Genomic DNA, 18,936 nt, shown 5'->3' with positions numbered 1-18,936 from the left:
AATGTTTGAATCCCTTTGCGACGTAACGTGATTTGTGGATTTGAATAAAGTGTTTAAAAATGTGTGTGTGACGGTCTCTTACCCTCGCAGGACTGCTGTCCACTCTTAAGGCTGTAGCCTGCAGTACACATACAGGTTCTGGTGGTAGAGGAGGTGGGCAGGCACAGCTGGGAACAGTCTCCATTGTTATTACTGCACAGGTTGATGCCTGGYACAACAGGGGAAAAATACAGWCAAACAATGAAAKATCACAAAAAACWCCATCTTGTTTCTCATTCATTAACTCGCGGAGTTTCGACCTGGTAAGTCGGAAAGCGGGACATCGTAGGTGTGTCAACAGTGCGACGTCTTACCTGTACCTATCTGCAGGCTCTCGTTGTATATTCTCATGTGCATCATAGGAGAGGTGTTGTTACGTAGCACCTTCCAGTTCCCGCCATCACTTTTATCACACGTCCCTATCTGGTCTGTCCCCTGGTCTGCCCACCACAGCTTGTCACCTAGACACACAGCATAGATATTCAGTACCACAGCACACAAATGGTTTAAAATGGTGTTTCACACCACGTTGCAGAGTTTTCCTGATTCCATATTTTTCCTGAGGGCAGAAACAAATGTGATTGGTTAAGTTTAGACAAGAAAGGTGACTGCTTAAASTTAGGCAGATAATGTTAATGGACAATAAAGATTTTTCGGGTTTCAAACTGCATTTAATTCCAGACTCAACATAGACACAATAGACAAACGAATTACACAAAAAAAACTAATCATTCCACAGATAACACTAACACAGCAGCGAACCCAGAGTGCAAAGCGGATTATAAAGACATCATTTCAGCCAAGCATAGCTTGTTTCTGCCTTACCCATGATAGCCAGAGCGGACGCCTTGGTCAGCCTGCCTGGTTTGACCCCGTCCAGGACCTCCAGGCCTGAGCCGTCCATCTGACAGCGGCTGATGGTGCCGTTCCCTGAGCTGACCCAGTACAGCTGCTCACTGTCGTAGTCTATAGACAGGCCTATAGGATATAGTTAGCACAACACGATCCCAGTCAGACCTCTCTCGTTCACTCACACAGTCTATGTCATAGTCTTCAGACAGGTCTGAAGGGGACAAATAGGACAGATAACACTACATGGTTAGACTCCCTCCCTCTGTGCCGTAGTCTACAGAAAGGCCTGGCAGGGACAGAAAGGGGACATATAACTACACTCACATTCTCTGACGGTTCCAAAATATTTTCTGTAGTTAGAAAAAGGTACTTTGACCATTGAAGACCATAACACTGAAACCATTAAAACTGATGCAGCCTAATGGTTTGCTTGTTCATCAGYAAAGGCCTAACAGTAACTAATCCAGACCTATTCTGAAGGGAACAAACTGTACACAACGGGGTCCTTTCTTGGACACAGGTTTAAGAGAAACTGGCAAACTGAATTGTTTTCATGGAGGACTTGAATTGTGAGGGTGACCACCCAATTTATTTTCATTATGAGCTAAATCTATTGGTTGTCGACACAAAATTGTGAAGGAAATGTTGTGATCTATTTAATAAGCACAGGAGACCAGCAAAATGGATAAAGTAGTGAGGCGGTATAGCAGGAACAGCAGCATCTAGTGGTCAAACACGGTACTGTCACATTAACTTATGGTAAACAATGCAAGCGACTTCAATGACTCATTTCTCTGAACAGGGCAGGAAAAAACATCACATAGTACGGAGGAGAAACAATACTCACACACTCACTCACGCACTCACTCACGCTCGCACACTCTGACTCTCACTTTTTTCCCACTTGCTCAGCATTGTTGTACACTACAGTGTTAGTGTTCACCCACTCACCCACAGGGCCCTTTTGATTGGTGAAGAGCATGGTACGGTTGCTGCCATCCATGTTGGCCATACTGATGTTGTCCCCATCAGTCCAGTACATCTTTCTGCAGAAGGACAAACACATGATATGTTATTACACGTTAAGCTTGGTTTGACGGTCACTGAAATCACCGTGACAACATCAACGTTCTTTTGCTGTCGTCGTGTTATTCGAAAACTCCATTCCTACTCCAGTGTGTGTGTGTGTGTGTGTGTGTGTGTGTGTGTACTCACCCCAGTATAGGGTGCAGGACCAGACAGTGGGGTTTGTCAAGGCCCTGGATAATAGCGTTCTTAAAGGATCCGTCCAGTCTGGCCACGTTGATCTGCTTCTTATTGGCATCATAGCTGGTCCAGAACAGGTTCCTAGACACCCAGTCTACTGCCAGACCATGGGCGTTGGGCAGGTCTGAAGAAAACCAAGCACACATACAGGCAAATTTAACTAAACCACTAACTACAGGTAACTGCCAAAATGAAGGAAACACTTGAGTAAATGAGGGATACAAAGCACATTGAAAGCAGATGCTTCCACACAGGTGTGGTTCCTGAGTTAATTAAGCAGTTAACATCCCATCATGCTTAGGGTCGTGTATAAAAATGCCCAGTCGTCCATTATTTTGGCTACCATGGCTAGAAGAAGAGATCTCAGTGTGTGTGTGTGTGTGTGGTGTCAGTCACCAGATCTAAACCCAATTGAACACTTATGGGAGATTCTGGAGCGGTGCTTGAGACAGCGTTTTCCACCACCATCAACAAAACATCAAACTATGGAATTTCTTGTGTGAGAATGGTGTCGCATCCCTCCAATAGAGTWCCAGACACTTGTAGAATCTATGCCAAGGTGCATTGAAGCTGTTCTGGTTCGTAGTGGCCCAATGKCCTATTAAGACACCGTTGGTGTTTGCTTTATTTTGGCAGTTACCGAAAAATTCAATAAAACAAATGATTTGGTCACAAATCAGCCTAGTCGATTCAAAAGCAGTTTCCTTTCAAAGACGTTAGCCGCGCTTGATTGAGCCTGCCTTGCCCATCGGAACTAATAGCCTCAAAAAGGAGCAAACATCGCACATCTGGGCACTACAAAAAAAAGAGGAGTATTTGAAAGAGCGGTCATCCTACCAGCAGACACCACGGTCTCCACTCCGGTGCCGTTGATGAAGGCTCTCTTGATGGTCTGGGTTCGGACGTCTGACCAGTAGATCCGGTGCTCCACGGCGTCATAGTCCACCACGGTCACGTTGTCTATGTCTGGCACGGTGAAGGAGATGATGTAGTTATAGTAGGGGTTGTCTATGTCCACTCCCCTGATCTCTATCTGACGGGCATACAGCAGGAACTGGCGAGACTCTGGAGAGAGAGAATGGAAGAGACAAGGGGGGGGTACAGGGGAAGGGTTACTATCCAGAAACTACAAAAGGCAGTATGAGCATATCAAAGAGCGGCTGAACTAAAAACCGAGCTATTCTCATTAGTAAGACAATCGTCCGATTGGGTGTTTCTAAATTACAGATTGGTCACCATTCAGCCCTCTGAGAGTGTGTGTGTGTGTGTGTGTGTGTGTGTGTGTGTGTGTGTGTGTGTGTGTGTGTGTGTGTTCCTACCTTTGCAGGTGCGTTTGTCAGCCTGCAGCTTCATAAGGTGAGGACAGGCACAGGAGAATGTCTGGTTGTAGCTGATCAGACACAGGTGAGAACACTGGCTCTGCTCATCAGAGGTGGCACAAGGGTTAGGAGCTGACGGAGAGAGAGGACCAAGACATGTTTGAATAAAGAGACCTGGTCCACTGCGGCAATGATCCATCGACTCGATTCTATTCAATTTCGACCAAGGCAACACATATTTTTTTTTAAAGGTATTATTTGATTCAATTACTAAAACACTTRCATCACAGAGCATTGCGCTGGAGACTGAGTGAAGGGAGCGGTCGGCAGATAGGGATGGAGTATTAGAGGGAGCAGAGGACAGAGCGAGACACGGATAGGGATTGAGTCAGACATCGTCAGGCATGGTTTGTTTCCCCATCGGTGTCAGAGGGACTGGGGGAAGCTGTCAATCAACTGGCCAGTGAGACCTCAGCTCCGTATTCCTTCGCCTCAGATCAGGGCCCCTGTATCCAGAAAGCATCTCAGAGTAAGAGTGCTGATCTAGAATCTGCCCGTATAATATTATCCACTATGACCTAAAAAAAAGGGAAACTGATCCAGGATCAGCACTCTGAATTGCTTTGTGGATACGYGCCCAGTTCTCTCCATCTGTTAAACACTGTGTGATCAGCTCAGMGCACAGTCTATTAACCCCTGACTGACTAAAAGTCTGGGAACTCCTACAGTATAGTAGGCCACTGATCACTATATAGGGGCGGCAGGTAGCCTAGTGGTTAGAGCGTTGGGCKAGTAACCGAAAGGTTGCTGGATCGAATCCCCGAGCTGACAAGGTAAAAATCTGTCGTTCTGCCCCTGAACAAGGCAGTTAACCAACCCACTGTTCCTAGGCRGTCATTGTAAATAAGAATMTGTTGTTAACTGACTTGCATAGTTAAATAAAGGTAAAATACATTTAAAAAAATATACGTGGAGAACAAATCACATCTTATAGTGTATGACGCCATATGACTGGATATCCAGGCTACTATAGAGCACGTCACAACAACATAGAATYAGTTAGTTACACAAATCAAAATCACCACAAAACGTGTGTCTTCATGACGAGCCATCCCTTTACCACCAGATACTTTAAACTGTACATGGAGTATGTCTCGCCGTGTAGTCGGTCTGTCACGCCACGTGACACGTTCAACAAGTCATCTAAAGTCCTGTATGTCCAGTCTGAAAAGCCAAATACTGCAGCGGGGGGCCTTTATGATCCACAGTGTGTGTGTGTGTGTGTGTCTACAAGGTGTTAGAAACCATGCTACGTCTCGTAGAACATGGAGGCAACGCAACACACAACAGACAGTAGTGACGGTTAGCCGTCCCAGAGGATTGATGTGTTTGGGTTCAGGAGGTCTGGAGCGTACCTCTCTGCAGTCCTGCCCTTTCGTTTGACACTGTCCAGTTAGCAGTGAGAGACAGCTGGGAAGTGTGGGGTGGCTTGTTTGTGTACGCATTTATGATTTGTGTGTGTCACCTACCTTGGGGCTGTCTGGAGGGATGGTACACCTGCAGGTCGAAGGGTTGTGTGTTGGTGCGTTGGACCACGGTTACGTTGTTGCCGGTCCACTTGTTGGCCTTGGCCAGAGTGTTGGTCCTCCAGTCCGTCCAGTACACCTCTCCTCCGTACATAGTGACAGCAAAAGGATGAGACAGGTACTCATGACCCCTCAGCACCTCGATCAGACCAGAGCCGTCATACAGAGCAGAGTAGATGGCATCAGACCTGGGGGAGAGAGCGTCTGGGTGAGTGTGTGTGTGTGTGTGTGTGTGTGTGGGTGGGTGGGTGTGCGCGGTAAGGAGAGCAACAGTACCTGGCGTCGATCCATACAATGCGTCTCTCCATGTAGTCTACAGTCAGTCCGTTTGGCCAGCCACCGCTGCCAGTCTCTCTGTGGATAGTCCTCCTGCCCTCACCGCTCATAGATGCTGCCTCTATCCTGGGCAGACTGGCATCCCAGTCCGTCCAGAACAGAATACTGACAACAGAGGAAGACAACAAGAACAAAAGGGAGAGGGAGACAAATGCATGAATATCCAGCAGTAGTCATTCACACAGTGTCTTTTTTACAGTTCTATACAGAAGTTATATCAGAGTACCATTGCTTGTATATGATCTACTATTTCCAGTTCTATAGTATCTGTGGTATGGTATATGTCACTGTGGTGGTTCAATGGATTCATTCTCACCCGTCTCGGGGGTCCAGGGCGATGGCCCGGGGGTGCTCCACCTCTCCAGCCAGTAGCGTGGTCCTCATGGTTCCGTCCAGRTTGGCCACCTCGATCTGGTCCAGGTTACTCTCCACCCAGTAGATGTTCCCTGCTATCCAGTCCACGGCCAGACCCTCTGGAGTGGCCAGCCCATACTGGATCACTACCTCGAAAGTGGTCAGAGCTGGGAGGAGGACGGTGGTCAGAGGGAGAGAGCGAGAGGGTAAGGGATGGGAGATGGCTGGGTAAAGGCCTTGCATGGGAAATTCTAGATTTGTTTGACATTCCCATCACTGACCTCAACACACAGATAAAAGCCAGTAAGACGGAAATTGAAGAAAATAACCTGATCGGATAGGTCAAACTCCTCTCTTATAAAGGACGTGACAGAAATGGGACACAGTGGACCAAGCTGTATTAAAATGTCTTTGCAAAACGGGGCAATATTTGCCGGCGCAATACAATATGTCTGTCTAGCTCATGGCAAAAGACAGCAGTTACAGACTAACTCTACCCAGCGGCGCACACGCTGTAACAAACCGCTGACAAACTGAGCGGACTGTTTGCAATCCATTCTCTGTGGAATCAGAATCAGTCAGTGGCATGGCACGCACTGCTTACCACTGTGGGATTTCTAGCAGCACTTTGCTAACAAATCGCAGAATGAAGGTGGTGAATTCTGGGAAACTTTTGAGAGAAAACCCACAGCACGCACYCGCAGACACACACAGTTCCCGGAAAAACCTGGCACCCCAATAAAAGCTACGCAGTAATGGTGTACTGCTGATGATTCTGTGGAGTCCTTCACATGGCRTTCCAACAGTCATTAGATTACAGCATTAGAGGGAGAGGGCCTCTTCACAGATCGGTTGTTGTTATACTGCTGGAACCACAGTTGGCTTTGCCTGGGGAGGGTGGGGAGGCTGTGTGTGTAGGGAGGAAACTTTTTGTTGTTGTTGTTGGAGTGTTTGACCCTGTGGCGATAGCAGCMTCGCAATATTTTTTTCCATGGCAAAAATGAAAACACGAAAGCAGACCAAACTCTTTGGTCCTTTTAAAAACCTGCTGTATGGAAAATATTGTGCGCTACAGCTTGGAAAACAAATGTGACCCCGAATACCAACATAATGATGTTTGTTTCCAACATTAGGGCCGTTTTCCTAAAGAAGTTAAATCCGCTCATTTGTTTCCTTTGCCCCGATACTATGGCGATCCTGCTATTGTCCCGGCCCTACAACTAAACACTGAAAGATCTTAAATCAGCAGAACCTGATTTATGGTGGAGGGAGGGTTGTTTTTAAGAGGGTTAGAGGCGTGGGAGGGGGCCTGGGAACAGGGACTAATGTAATACGCTGGTTCCTACGCTACACCACGGTATGTGTGTCTGTTGCTCTGCCCCAGGGTGGCTGCAGTCACGCAACGGAGCGGTGAGACAAATTTGAAGAGACAAAGCCTTCCGTCGTTCTCTGTGTGTGTGTCCCTGGATTTCTTCTGTGGGATTCTGGGAACACACCCTTGATTGGCCAACAGACCTGGGGTTGGGGGGGGGGGGTGGGGGGGGGGTAGGGGTGTAGGGGTGTGAGGTTGGGACGTTGGGGGGAGAACAAGGGCCAGCTGTGACCTGTCTGGGGGATTTATGCTGGGGACATTAATATACATCTTGACTAGATTTGACAGGCGAGGCTACCATGAGACAAAACTGTTGTACTGAAGTACATTCAGAGAAAGCGCAAAACTTTGTAACTCATTTTTGTTAGTCCTCAGACTAAGAGGAAAGACACTGTAGCCTACATCATGGAAGAGGGTTGTAGGCACGTCAAAGACAGGACCTGCASGGCTAAAATAACACGGGCCTGCCTACAATGCATACTGTAGATAAAAAGGGAATGTCGGCTCACTGTTTTACTCCTCTCAAAACATATTTTAATAAAGCTTTGGTGATTAAGAGTTATTTCCAAGCAGTCTCAGGAGCTAATCCCTTTTATTGACAGTCTAGACTACTTTACGATTGCGTTGGGCAGACAAGAAAAGGGCCTTAATTGAGGGGAGGCTATGCTTGGTTTTTAATCAAATAAAATGAAACGTGGGACAAAAAACWGTTTTTTTATGTTTCGAAATAGGAAGTATACAAGTACAAAACGCACAATAGGCTACTCTTGTTCCATGTTCATATGGGCAGTGTGCGTCACGGCTGGGTAGGCCGAGTTTCCACTGTCAAAATGAATGTCATAACTAACTGGTAAATTGCCAAACCTGGCGTCAGGACTGGAAAATACCTGTGCGGCAGTTTCTACACGAAGCAATTGCTAACTAACGAGTGTTTGACACTAGTGCCGCCTTAACGCCAGCTGGGGGGGAAAAAAAAGAGTCCAATGAGTAATAACTTGAATAAATGGAGACGCTCCCTCACCTCCGTTCTCGGACAGTTTCCCACGGTAGATCTTGTCCTCCACCACGTCGGTCCAGTAGAGGGTGTTCTGGCTGAGGTGGAAGTCCAGAGCGATGGTGTTCCTCAGGTTAGGCACCAYCACGCTGAACTCTCCCTTGTGGAGGTCAATACGACGGATCTCATGYCGGTTGGAGAAGATGATGAACGGCTTGAAGGGGTCTGGGGGGGGGTAGAGAAATATGGGATATGGAAGAGATCATTTAGGGGCCCTGGAGATTGTCCTTGTTAGGTCACATGGTCTTAATCGTGGTCTCCGTTCTTATGGTAGATATACCCAAAGTGCAATATTTACAGAACGCCATAAATCACACAAACAACCACGGTTTTCATCGGATGGCCAACAAGATTATATATCTATTTTCTACCTCTCTACTACCATAACCCCTCTCTCTAACCTCCTTTCTCCCTCTCCTCTGCTCACCAGTGCTCTTGCAGCTCTCCATATCTGTCTCCAGCTCCCAGCCCTCGTAGCAGGAACACTTGACGCTGCTCTTCTCCTGCTCACACTTCTGGCTGCACTTGAGGTGCTTGGCGCAGAGGTTCATGATGTGGCAGGTCTTGTTGTCGGCGCCCAGCTCCATGCCCAGGGGGCAGGAACACATGAAGCCCTCCCCAGGGATGATGGAGCAGTTGTGGCTGCAGCCTCCGTTGTCTATGGAGCACAGGTCTGTGGAGGGTGGCGAGWAGAGAGGAGAGGAGAMAGAGGGGTAATCATATAGATGTGTGGTTTGAGGCAATTCCTACCTTGACCACGGTGGTGTAGTTATGGGTAGGGAGAGTGGGCGAGTGTGTGTGTTCTTACCACAYAGTTTCTCGTCAGAGCCGTCGGGGCAGTCGTCAGTGCCGTCACACAGCTTCTCYGTGGGCAGACAGATCGAGTCGTTGGTGACACAGACGTGGTGAGACAGCTTACACACCAACGCCTCGCAGTTGTCCTCGTCCGAGTTGTCCTCACAGTCACTGTCCCCGTCACACACCCAGGCCTTGCTGATACAACGAGCTGGGGACAGGTCAAAAGGGTACAGGTCAGAAGTCACACCCCACTGACACAACAGGCTGAGGAGACAACCAGACAGAAGATCACACACCGGGGTCTTACTGAAGGGACAACGAAACACCGTGGCAACATGAAAAGGGACACCCCGAAGAAAGAAAAAAAAAATCAGGCAAGCTCAACTCCGAATAGAGAAACATAGATTGTGATGGCTGCAATGGCGTGCTGAACTCTGGGAAAAAAACATGGTTGCCTTCTTGTGACTGCTGCTGGGAAATCAATCGTAAGAACTAGAGTAATTCAGTCCGTTTGCGAATGCTGCTGGCCGTGTTAATCCAGACATCTTAATCCCCGGAGCACCAAGGGGTCACCGTGGGTAAAAGCCATCCTCGTTCCCAGAGAGCAGCTTGCTGTCATATTCTGTCACAACAAGCCCCTTTGGGATAACAAGCTCTCTTAAGTGATACATTGTGTTTGACCATGCGTGTCCAAACCGCCCAGACACTGCTGCCATGACTTACTACATGAAGAATACTTGCTCTGAGACATGGCTGTTACTATTATGGCGTCTAGAGGATGTAGGGCAAGAAGACACCAGGACTTCTCGCTGACTAATCTGATGAGGGCAGAAAAAACCCATGGCACACGCACACACCACAGCCTGCCCTACACCGACTTCCTGAACCCTCACTAACTGGTCTGATTAAAACATTTTAAAAAGGCCACCGACTCACTTAGCCAATAGCATAGAGGAAGAGACAGGAAGAGAGAGCGGTTAGCTCKTTTCTCTTGATGGCTGAAACGGCCCACGCAAACTCACCAGAGTTCCTGCAGCTGAACTTGACGGCTGGGTCACACATGTGCGTCACTCCCTCACAGTCGCTCTCGTCACTCAGGTCCATGCAGTCGGTGTCCCCGTCGCAGCGCCAGCGCATGGGGATGCACAGGCCGTCCATGCGACACTGGAACTCATCCACGTGGCAACCACCGGGAGGACGGGTGGCTAGGGAGACACAGGAAGAGAGAGCGGAGTCAGCCAACAGCAGAGGGGTTAGAGTGTGGCGAGCGACAAGCGAAGAGACTTCTATTACGGACAAATCCATTCAATAGCAGAGACGGGAAACCGTCGTAACACATCAAATACCTCAACCCAGTTAGCCGTCGACAGGAAAGGTCTGCAGGGTCAGAATGTGTTAAGGCTCCAGATGGGTCTCGGTCGTGAACAAACAATGACAAAGCTGTTCTGTTCTGTTCCCACGGACATCATCGCCTGATGTTAAGGGCGTCATTAAGGAAGAGGAATAATGACATCCCTTCATGGCAAGAGTTGGCATGGAGGAATCAGCAGTTGGCATAGGGGCATAAGGAACAGGCCCAGGACCTTCTAAGTGGAATACAATATGTGAGACAGAGGGGAAAGCAACAGTATTGCTTTTCTTCTCAAACTAATGACTTCCAGAGGGTTTGGGCACTTGGCACGGATGGAACACACACAACACACACACACACACACACACACACACACACACACACACACACACACACACACACACACACCACACACACACACACACACACACACACACACCACACACACACACACACACAACACACACACACACACACACACACGTAGGAATGGAGTTTGGAATAACACGACAACAGCAGAAGAACGTTGATGTCACTGTGATTTCATACTAGGCACAGATCTCTCATTAGGCCAGAAGATCATGCTGGGCTCGATGTTGCATGCTGAACTCAAACAGGCATGCACACACACACACAGACAAACACACCTCTCCCCTGTCACTCCGGGGCAGGACAACTTCTAAGCAATTAACTCCTCTCTTAAAGCCAAACTGAGAGCTGAAGAAAAAGCAGAGTGACAGAGAAAGAGAGTCTGGGAGAGAGAGAGAGAGAATGGGAGAGAGCGAGATAGAGCGAAAGAGGGGCTTTGGAAGCTCTGCCTAGCCTCCACTGATCTCTGCCAAAGCCACACAGCCATTACCAAGTCATTACCAAGCCCCTCAACACCTCACCAGAGAGACTAGTCACCCCCCCCACTCCCAACACCCCTGACTAAAACTTTGCCTGCTCTTCTTACTCCAGCCATTTCACCTGACTTCACTTTTTTCCCATCACTTAAAGTGAAGGTCGATGTGACCAGCCGTCATTAAACAACCGCACAACTTCAGCCATACTGAAGGGATCTGCAGCTAACCGCAGAGCATAAACACATCCCTGAGAGCAGCAACATGAAGGATCAGCCGGACYACATTCTACACAATCCAAAACGACAACACGTACACAGCCTGAAATAGGATACAGGAATTTCATGTGGCGATAATATACCAGTATACTAAAAAGAGGACAAATATGGGTATTGAGGACAAATATACTGTATACTCTCCTTCATGTGAAGAACAATGGAAGCTGCAATSCAGACTGCTAGACTCATGCAAACACTATGAGCACAATGTCACTCTCCTGCCAGGTGCTCAATGAAGAAGGAGATGCTCTATAACATCCGTTGGGGTGGTACAGTAGAATAACAATACTAGGAGTTGGAAGCTAGTGTCAGCCACAGTGCAGCGCCTCTGGGCCAGTTTAGGGGTCAAGTGGCTTGCTCAAGAGCACAGCGGCAGCACCGGTACCAGAACTCACCCTGGTTGGTACAGTTGGCGTGGGTCTCGTCGCTGTAGTCTCCACAGTCGTTGTCCCCGTCACAGGTCCAGTACTCAGGGATGCAGCGGCCGCTGTTACACTTGAACTGAACACTAGAGCAGGAGTGGCTGCAGCCTGCCTCGTCGCTGTTGTCCCCGCAGTCGTTGTCTGAACACACACAGAGAGAGACAGAGAGACAGAGAGAGAGAGAGAGAGAGAGACAGAGAGAGAGAAGGAGACAGGTGGAAAGGGCAGGCGCACACACACACACGCAGAGACGCACAGAGACACACAGGTAACATTTTTTACTAACTTCCATGAATAAGCCATTATAAATGCTTAACCCACTAGAGTCGAATAACAGGCCCATGAAAATCCGTCGGTTTCTGTCGTTATATCCTCCACATCTGCCGATGTCGRACTTCCACATCTAAAGGTGAAAGGTGGCAGAGCTAGAGCGGTGTCTGTCAGACCACGAGACACGCCGAATATGGGTCTTCTCTCCAAAACGTCTGTAGCGTCCGAACGGTGTGACCTACAAAACTATTATGACCCCCTCTATTGAAAAGGGGATGCTCTCACAAATGTCTCCATTTTGCTCTATGGCTCGTCTGAAGTCGGTACCGTCGATGTGACAACTTCTGTTTGTAGCGTCCYAACCGTTTGGGCTACAAACTAAATGTGACCCKACAAGTGTCACGGGACTTGTCTGAAGGCAACCGGTAACCGGTTGTAAAAGAAATTAAGGAAGTATGATGGGTAGTTTTAYCTAAATGATCCATAGTATGACCATCTTAAAACAATTCCATATGTCAGCCTAGACTTTTAAGAATTAATACATTATACAGGTCATAAATGCTTATGAATTGCAATGCGTAAAAGGAGATTTGCGCTCACCGTTGTCACAGCGCCAGTTGACGTTGATGCAGCGGCCGTTGGCACAGGTGAACTGGGTGAGGGGGAAGCAGGTGGGGTAGGCTGGGGAGAAGGAGAGGCGAGAGGAAACCAAAATGACATCCTAGAAACACCATCATGTGCCACAAACAGACCTCTCTTGGCCCACTTCAAACTAAGTAGTGTGAGAGTCTAAAACCCCAAACTGTCCAYCTAACCAAACTCTTGCTTGGCTAAAAAGCAGAAATACATCTGCTGACCAGGCTTCTGGTTTAGTGAGTTGACTTTCAAACATTAAACTATTCAGAAAAATATAGAACGCTACAGAGGTGATGTGTGATGCCAGAAGTCCCCACCACAGGAGGCCGGCTCATCAGAACGGTCCCCACAGTCATCATCCAGGTCACATGTCCAGGAAGTGGGGATGCAGCGCCCACTGGCACACGCATACTGGTTGGGCGGGCACGTACGAGCTGGAGAGGGGTGGGGGATAGCAGCATTACAGATGGGGAGGGCGTGTGTACGAGTCTACATGCATGAGTGAATATATATATATATGTGTGTATATATGTGTGTGTGTGTGTGTGTGTGTGTACCTGAGCAGGTAGTATTAGACTCATCCTCATCGGTGCCACAGTCGTTGTCCCCGTCACAGAGCCAACGCAGCGGGATACAGCGGTTGTTCTGACACTTGAACCGGTCCGATGGACACGTGTGCTGGTCTGTGGGAGAGAGAAGAAACTTACGATTTACAACAGTAGAATTTGAACGTGAGATCAATAGAATTAGACAAGACCATACAGCATCTCTCTCAGAGAGACTGGGTCCCAGAGGAGTCTTCTATAACTGGACTAATATTAGGCCTAGTCAGGAACCATTTACGTTAACTGTAAGTTCATAAAGTGGAKATCACACAGCTATAAGCACATTCTGTTCTGGGACGCTTGAGCTTCTGCTGCTGTGTCATCCTCTAGAAGTGGGCCAACATAAGAACTTTCATGTACACACAGAGGAAACCAGGTGTTACTAATTGTCACACCAAGAGAGAGTTGGATGGAGAAACTATGGGCCTATTTGACACTCAATTGATGTTTAATATTGCATGGCTCAAGGAAGAGCAAGCATTAGGGCTTGGATTAGGTAGCTCATCCTCTGTTGCTGCTAATTCACAGCGCATGATTCTCAACTGTGCGCGTTGTGCGTGTGTGTGTGTGACTTGTTGTCGRGTGTGTGTGACTTGTTGTCGCGTGTGTGCTCGTTGCTCAGTAACCCTGGCGGCGGCGTGGCGGTGTGACCCGACTCACGGCAGAGCTCGGGCGCCTCGTCGCTGTTGTCCAGACAGTCGTTGTCCCCGTCACACTTCCATCGCTCCTGGATACAGCGGTTGTTCTTACAGGCAAACTCCCCGAGCTGACARTGAGGAGGAGGGATGTAGGAGGGGTTGGCTGGGGAGAGGAAAGGAGGGGACTGTTACGGATAACGTGGCAAAGCAACGGCTTTCGCAGTCTCTGCTGTTCCTGTGTGGGATGGATTGATCTACTTACGAGGGGTTTTTCACAACAAATTCAGCTGAAGAAAGCAGGTCTGTGAGATTTGCTTCTCGACACACCAGCTTAAAACACGGATATTTCGATATGGCATCCCAGTTCAAKGTACATAAATCACAGACACTACTCTGACTGAGACCCTCCTGAGAGCGTCCCAATGCATACCTTTACAGGTGACATTGTCGTCACCCAGTATCTGGTCGTCAGCACAGCCACAGGACCTGCCGTCAGGGATAGCRAGACACAGACTGCTGCAGCCGCCGTTTTTCACGCGACACAGGTTGGTCCCTATAGAAACAAACAGAAGACAGGCAGACAGGACCGTTAGCGTTGTTACCAAGCAAATTTGCRTATGGGACATTAAACGTATTCATTCATTCTAGACTAGTTAAATCACTGATATAGAATACAATTTTAGGATTTTGTGGCATAAGAAGTTTCGCCATGGGTTATGACACTTCTCTGACGTGCTTACGACACTGTTAAAGGTGTTCAATGTGTTCCCCATTGACTGTAGTGTTTACCCACCAGGTGTCCACCAGTAAAGTTACCTTGCTGCTGGTGAGCGTCGTACACACGGATCTCGAAGAGGGGTGGGCGTTCGTTGCGGAGCAGCGTGACAGTGCTGGTGGAGGTATCTAGTTTGAAGATGCTGCCGCCGCGGTACTCGTTCCAGAACAGGTACTGCTTGTAGTGACACAGGCCGAAGGCGTGGTTCAGCTCGTTTCCCTCGTACACCATCTGACCAAATCAGAAAGAGAGAAGAGGATCATTGCACGTGGATCATGCTGAGGATGAAAACCATAGAACCCTTCTTCTTTTTCACTCACACACTTTTTTTTTCACTCACACACACTTCTTTTTCCACTCACACACACTTCTTTTTCACTCACACACACACTTTGGCAATCAGAGGGGGATACAGGCAGGTGTGAGAAACAGTGGGAAGGGTGGACGCGACGACTGAACCCTGCGCTCCAGTGGGGAGATTTCACATGTGCGACAACCAGTGTGACTATCACAATCATCATCATTCGGGTTGAGGCTTGCTGACCAGTCGAACTGACCTTGCGCTCGGTGGTGTTGAGGTAAACCATCTCGATGCGGTCGTAGTATGCGTCCACCCAGTACAGGATGCCCTGCGGGATGTCCAGACTCAGGCCGTTGGGCCACAGCACGGTCTTACTGGTCAGCAGGACCTGGTCGTGAGAGCCGTCCATCCACGCCTTCTTGATCTTCCCTCGGTTACTCTTCTTGGGGTCCTCCTCCCAGTCTGTCCAGTACATCCACCTACAACCACACACTCTGTTAAATCCATACTAAAAGGGTGAAAAATTCCACCAACTTGCCCCAAATTCCGAGGTTTTCCGGAAATTATTGTTGGAAGATTCCCYGAAGCAGGAGCAAATAAGCAGGAAACCAGGAATCCTCCAACCGGGATTTCTGGGAAATCCTGGTAGTTTTTGGGAAAGTGACCAACATATTCTCATTCTGTGAGGTCTTTGTGTGAGATGTGTACAGGAGCAAAGGAGCAGAAGGAGGGGGAAAATGTCTGACCCGTGCTGGGGGTCCACTACGATGGCGCGGGGGTGGGTCATCTTGCCCTCGATGAGGGTCTTGCGTGTCTGAGAGGCCTTCTCCAGCCTGGCCACACTGATGGTCTTCACGGGCCCGTCGTCTGTCCAGTACAGYTTACCTGCCATCCAGTCTACCGCTATCCCCTCCACGGTGTGGACGCCTGAGGGTAGGGACAGAGGGCAGGTGGGAGGGACAGAGGGATAGAGATTGAGGGTGACTGTCCACAAGGGCTTTCGTGACCTCATGATATCATTTCTATCATGACACATTGGTCACAATTCAATATATATATTGCATCCCAAATCTACATGCATTGCGATTCAATTCTGCAATAGGTCTTGATGCAATGCACGACATGTTAAATACTACGGTAGTCGAACAGACATTCCTTACCGTCCTTCAGGATGGTGTCTCTCTCCGTGCCGTCAATCTTCTGCCGCCCGATGATGTAACTCACGGCGTCAGCGAAGTAGATGAACTCGCTCTCGGCGTGGAAGTCCAGCGCCCGGGGGTTCATCAGGTTCTCAATGGGGATCATGAACTCGTCGGGGACCTTGGCATTCATGTCCATGCCACGGATGATGCCAGGGCGACCCTTACCGTACACAAGGAACAACTCGTGTTCAGGTTCTGCAAGGGGAACATTGACAACGTGGGGATATCGCTCAATGGTTAGTTACAAGATCTGAGAAACGACACAAGGTATTTTCTGTATGTACATTTTCAAATTATGTCCTAGAGACGTATTTCAACTCATATTGCTATAATATAAATTGCAGGTCTGTGCTGTATGGAGTTCTGTGCTGTTGTGTGTGATTTTTGCGCTATGCTCTATGTATGGAATGCAATTCAATTCAGAACTTCATGTATGTAGAGCACTCACTCTTGCAGGACTTCCCGTCGCTGCCCAGGCTGAATCCAGAGCGACAGCGGCAGGTCCGGGTCTTGTGGCTGTTCCCCAGCAGACAGATGTCGGAGCAGCCTCCTGGCTTCTTAAACTGGTCCGGGGCACACGCATGACTCTTCTCTCTCACTGGGCACCAGGGGACGAGAGAGCGGGGTCAGAGGTCAGCACTAGGCACCAACATGGCAACAACTATGACGATCGATACAGACAGATAACACTAGATACCCTTCTGGACTCTTTCAACCAGGAAAACCCAGGGATTTTTGAAAGTTASCGTAATTTTGCAACCCTAGGCGTGTACCTACATGGAGTTGGGCGTCTCTGGTGGAACACGTGCAGGGCTGGAACAAAAGCCCGACCACACTACATACCACACTCCATGCCAATGATTGCCCCGTACCCTCAGTGCCTATCTGGGTAAATACACAGGGGGTTGTGGGTGTGTACCTACCTGGGGGTTGACGTCTCTGATGGTACACGTGCAGGGCGGCGCCGCGGTCCACTCGGGTCACCACCGTGAAGTCAGAGGAGTTGAAGCGGTTGACCCGGATCACGCTGGTCTTAGCGTGGTTCAGGTTGCCCTCGTTGGAGTTGGTGGCGTACAGGTAGTTCTCAAACACCGTCAGCCCGTACAGATGCTCAATCTAACAGAATGAACAACAGACACACAGTCAGAGCTGGTGGTTGTGTGTGTGTGTCTGTGTGTAGTCTGTTTTAATGGAACTTCTTCCTTGATTCATTCATGACCTCACCAGCAGGCCCTGTATGATGGTGTGTCTGTTCTGGCCCTCGTAGTCCACCACCTCTATGTAGTCCAGGTAGGCATCGGCCCAGTAGACCAGCCGGTTGACCAGGTCCAGGGTGATACCGTGGGGGAACACGATCTTACTTTCCACCAGCTTGGTCCGGTTCTGACCGTCCATGTCACAACGCTCCACCTTGGGAGTCTGACCGTAGTCTGTGAAGAACACCTTGCTGTAGGGAGAGATGGCGAGGAGAGCGGGGGGGGAGATGAAGAAACCATGAGTGCGTGGGGAGATTAAACAGAGGAAATGGGAGGACTGACTGTGTATTCCAACAGACGAACTGTACTTCCTTAATTCATATTTGACCTCAATCACGCTGCTTTACGCAGCTCATAAAGAGCGCCATCTGCATTAAGGGTGGTTAATATCGGAAACGTCTACATCCTTCACCAGGAGATGCCTTCCAAAACTGAGAAGTGACACCTTGTAAAAAAGGAACCACACAGGATACACCAAACTATTTTTAAGTGTCACCGTCAGCAATATGAAGTGATCATACAGATGTTGCGTGTGTGTGTGTGTGTGTGTGCGTGAAAGAGAAGAGGAAGTGTTTTCACTGACTAAGGGCTGGGACCAGGGGGAAGTAAACAAAGGACCTTCTGAGGTCACTACTTCAGGGGTCTCTGGGGTTGTTAGTGAGGTAGAGCTCACCCCATCAGGGGGTCCAGGGCGATGCCTTTAGGGTTGTAGAGCTCCTGATCCAGCAGGGTGACACACGTCTGGCCGTCCGCGTTGCACACAAAGATACGATCGTCCATGTTGTCCTCGAAGTAGAAGTTCCCGGTCAGCCAGTCAATAGCCATCTGTCCCACATCTGAAGGGACAGAGAGAAGAGGATAAGTGTGGGAGAGAGAGAGGATGAGTGTGAGGGGGAGAAGCATGGGGAAGAGAGAGACAGAAGGAGAGAGACCGAGAGAGATTGCCGTATCAGAATGGAACTCCAATCAGTGTCAGTGACCGCAAACACAACCCATAAGCCCATCTCACCCACAGAAAAGCATTAACCCTCGCCACCCCAACCCACAGCCTGCTTGGTGACCTGACATGACCCCAACCTGCCTCACAACCCAGCCTCATTTACAGTTGAGGTCGGAAGTTTACATACACCTTAGCCAAATACATTTCACCTAGTAAAAAATCCCTGTCTTAGGTCAGTTAGGATCACCACTTTATTTTAAGAATGTAAAATGTCAGAATAATAGAATGATTTATTTCAGCTTTCATTTCTTTCATCACATTCCCAGTGGGTCAGAAGTTTACATATACTCAATTAGTATTTGGCAGCATTTAAATGGTTTAACTTGGGTCAAACGCGTRGGGTAGCCTTCCACAAGCTTCCCACAATAAGGTGGGTTAATTTTG

The 18,936-nt window shown here is 48.7% G+C and overlaps 1 protein-coding gene across 1 annotated transcript in view; it reads right to left on the bottom strand.

Annotated features, from left to right (window-relative positions):
* LOC112071665 (low-density lipoprotein receptor-related protein 1-like) overlaps window positions 1-18,470 on the bottom strand; it is a 42,080-nt gene extending 23,610 nt beyond the window's left edge. Inside the window, 28 exon segments of the mRNA XM_070439473.1 lie at window positions 83-208; window positions 354-500; window positions 865-1,017; window positions 1,843-1,937; window positions 2,107-2,281; window positions 2,995-3,222; window positions 3,477-3,608; window positions 5,006-5,250; window positions 5,339-5,503; window positions 5,715-5,919; window positions 8,146-8,343; window positions 8,606-8,851; window positions 8,987-9,184; window positions 9,999-10,181; window positions 11,843-12,010; window positions 12,740-12,820; window positions 13,093-13,209; window positions 13,333-13,458; window positions 14,041-14,181; window positions 14,449-14,571; window positions 14,835-15,024; window positions 15,351-15,573; window positions 15,841-16,021; window positions 16,255-16,491; window positions 16,745-16,894; window positions 17,220-17,412; window positions 17,521-17,743; window positions 18,226-18,470. Of these exon segments, the coding sequence (XP_070295574.1) occupies window positions 83-208; window positions 354-500; window positions 865-1,017; window positions 1,843-1,937; window positions 2,107-2,281; window positions 2,995-3,222; window positions 3,477-3,608; window positions 5,006-5,250; window positions 5,339-5,503; window positions 5,715-5,919; window positions 8,146-8,343; window positions 8,606-8,851; window positions 8,987-9,184; window positions 9,999-10,181; window positions 11,843-12,010; window positions 12,740-12,820; window positions 13,093-13,209; window positions 13,333-13,458; window positions 14,041-14,181; window positions 14,449-14,571; window positions 14,835-15,024; window positions 15,351-15,573; window positions 15,841-16,021; window positions 16,255-16,491; window positions 16,745-16,894; window positions 17,220-17,412; window positions 17,521-17,743; window positions 18,226-18,455 (4,879 nt within the window). The 5' untranslated portion in view covers window positions 18,456-18,470.
* Window positions 18,471-18,936: the final 466 nt, after the last annotated feature.

Source organism: Salvelinus sp. IW2-2015, unplaced genomic scaffold (genome assembly GCF_002910315.2).
Source record: "Salvelinus sp. IW2-2015 unplaced genomic scaffold, ASM291031v2 Un_scaffold1678, whole genome shotgun sequence".
Lineage (NCBI taxonomy): Eukaryota > Metazoa > Chordata > Actinopteri > Salmoniformes > Salmonidae > Salvelinus > Salvelinus sp. IW2-2015.
The sequence above is the reverse complement of the archived record's forward strand: the minus strand, read 5'-3'. Positions and strand labels throughout refer to the sequence as shown.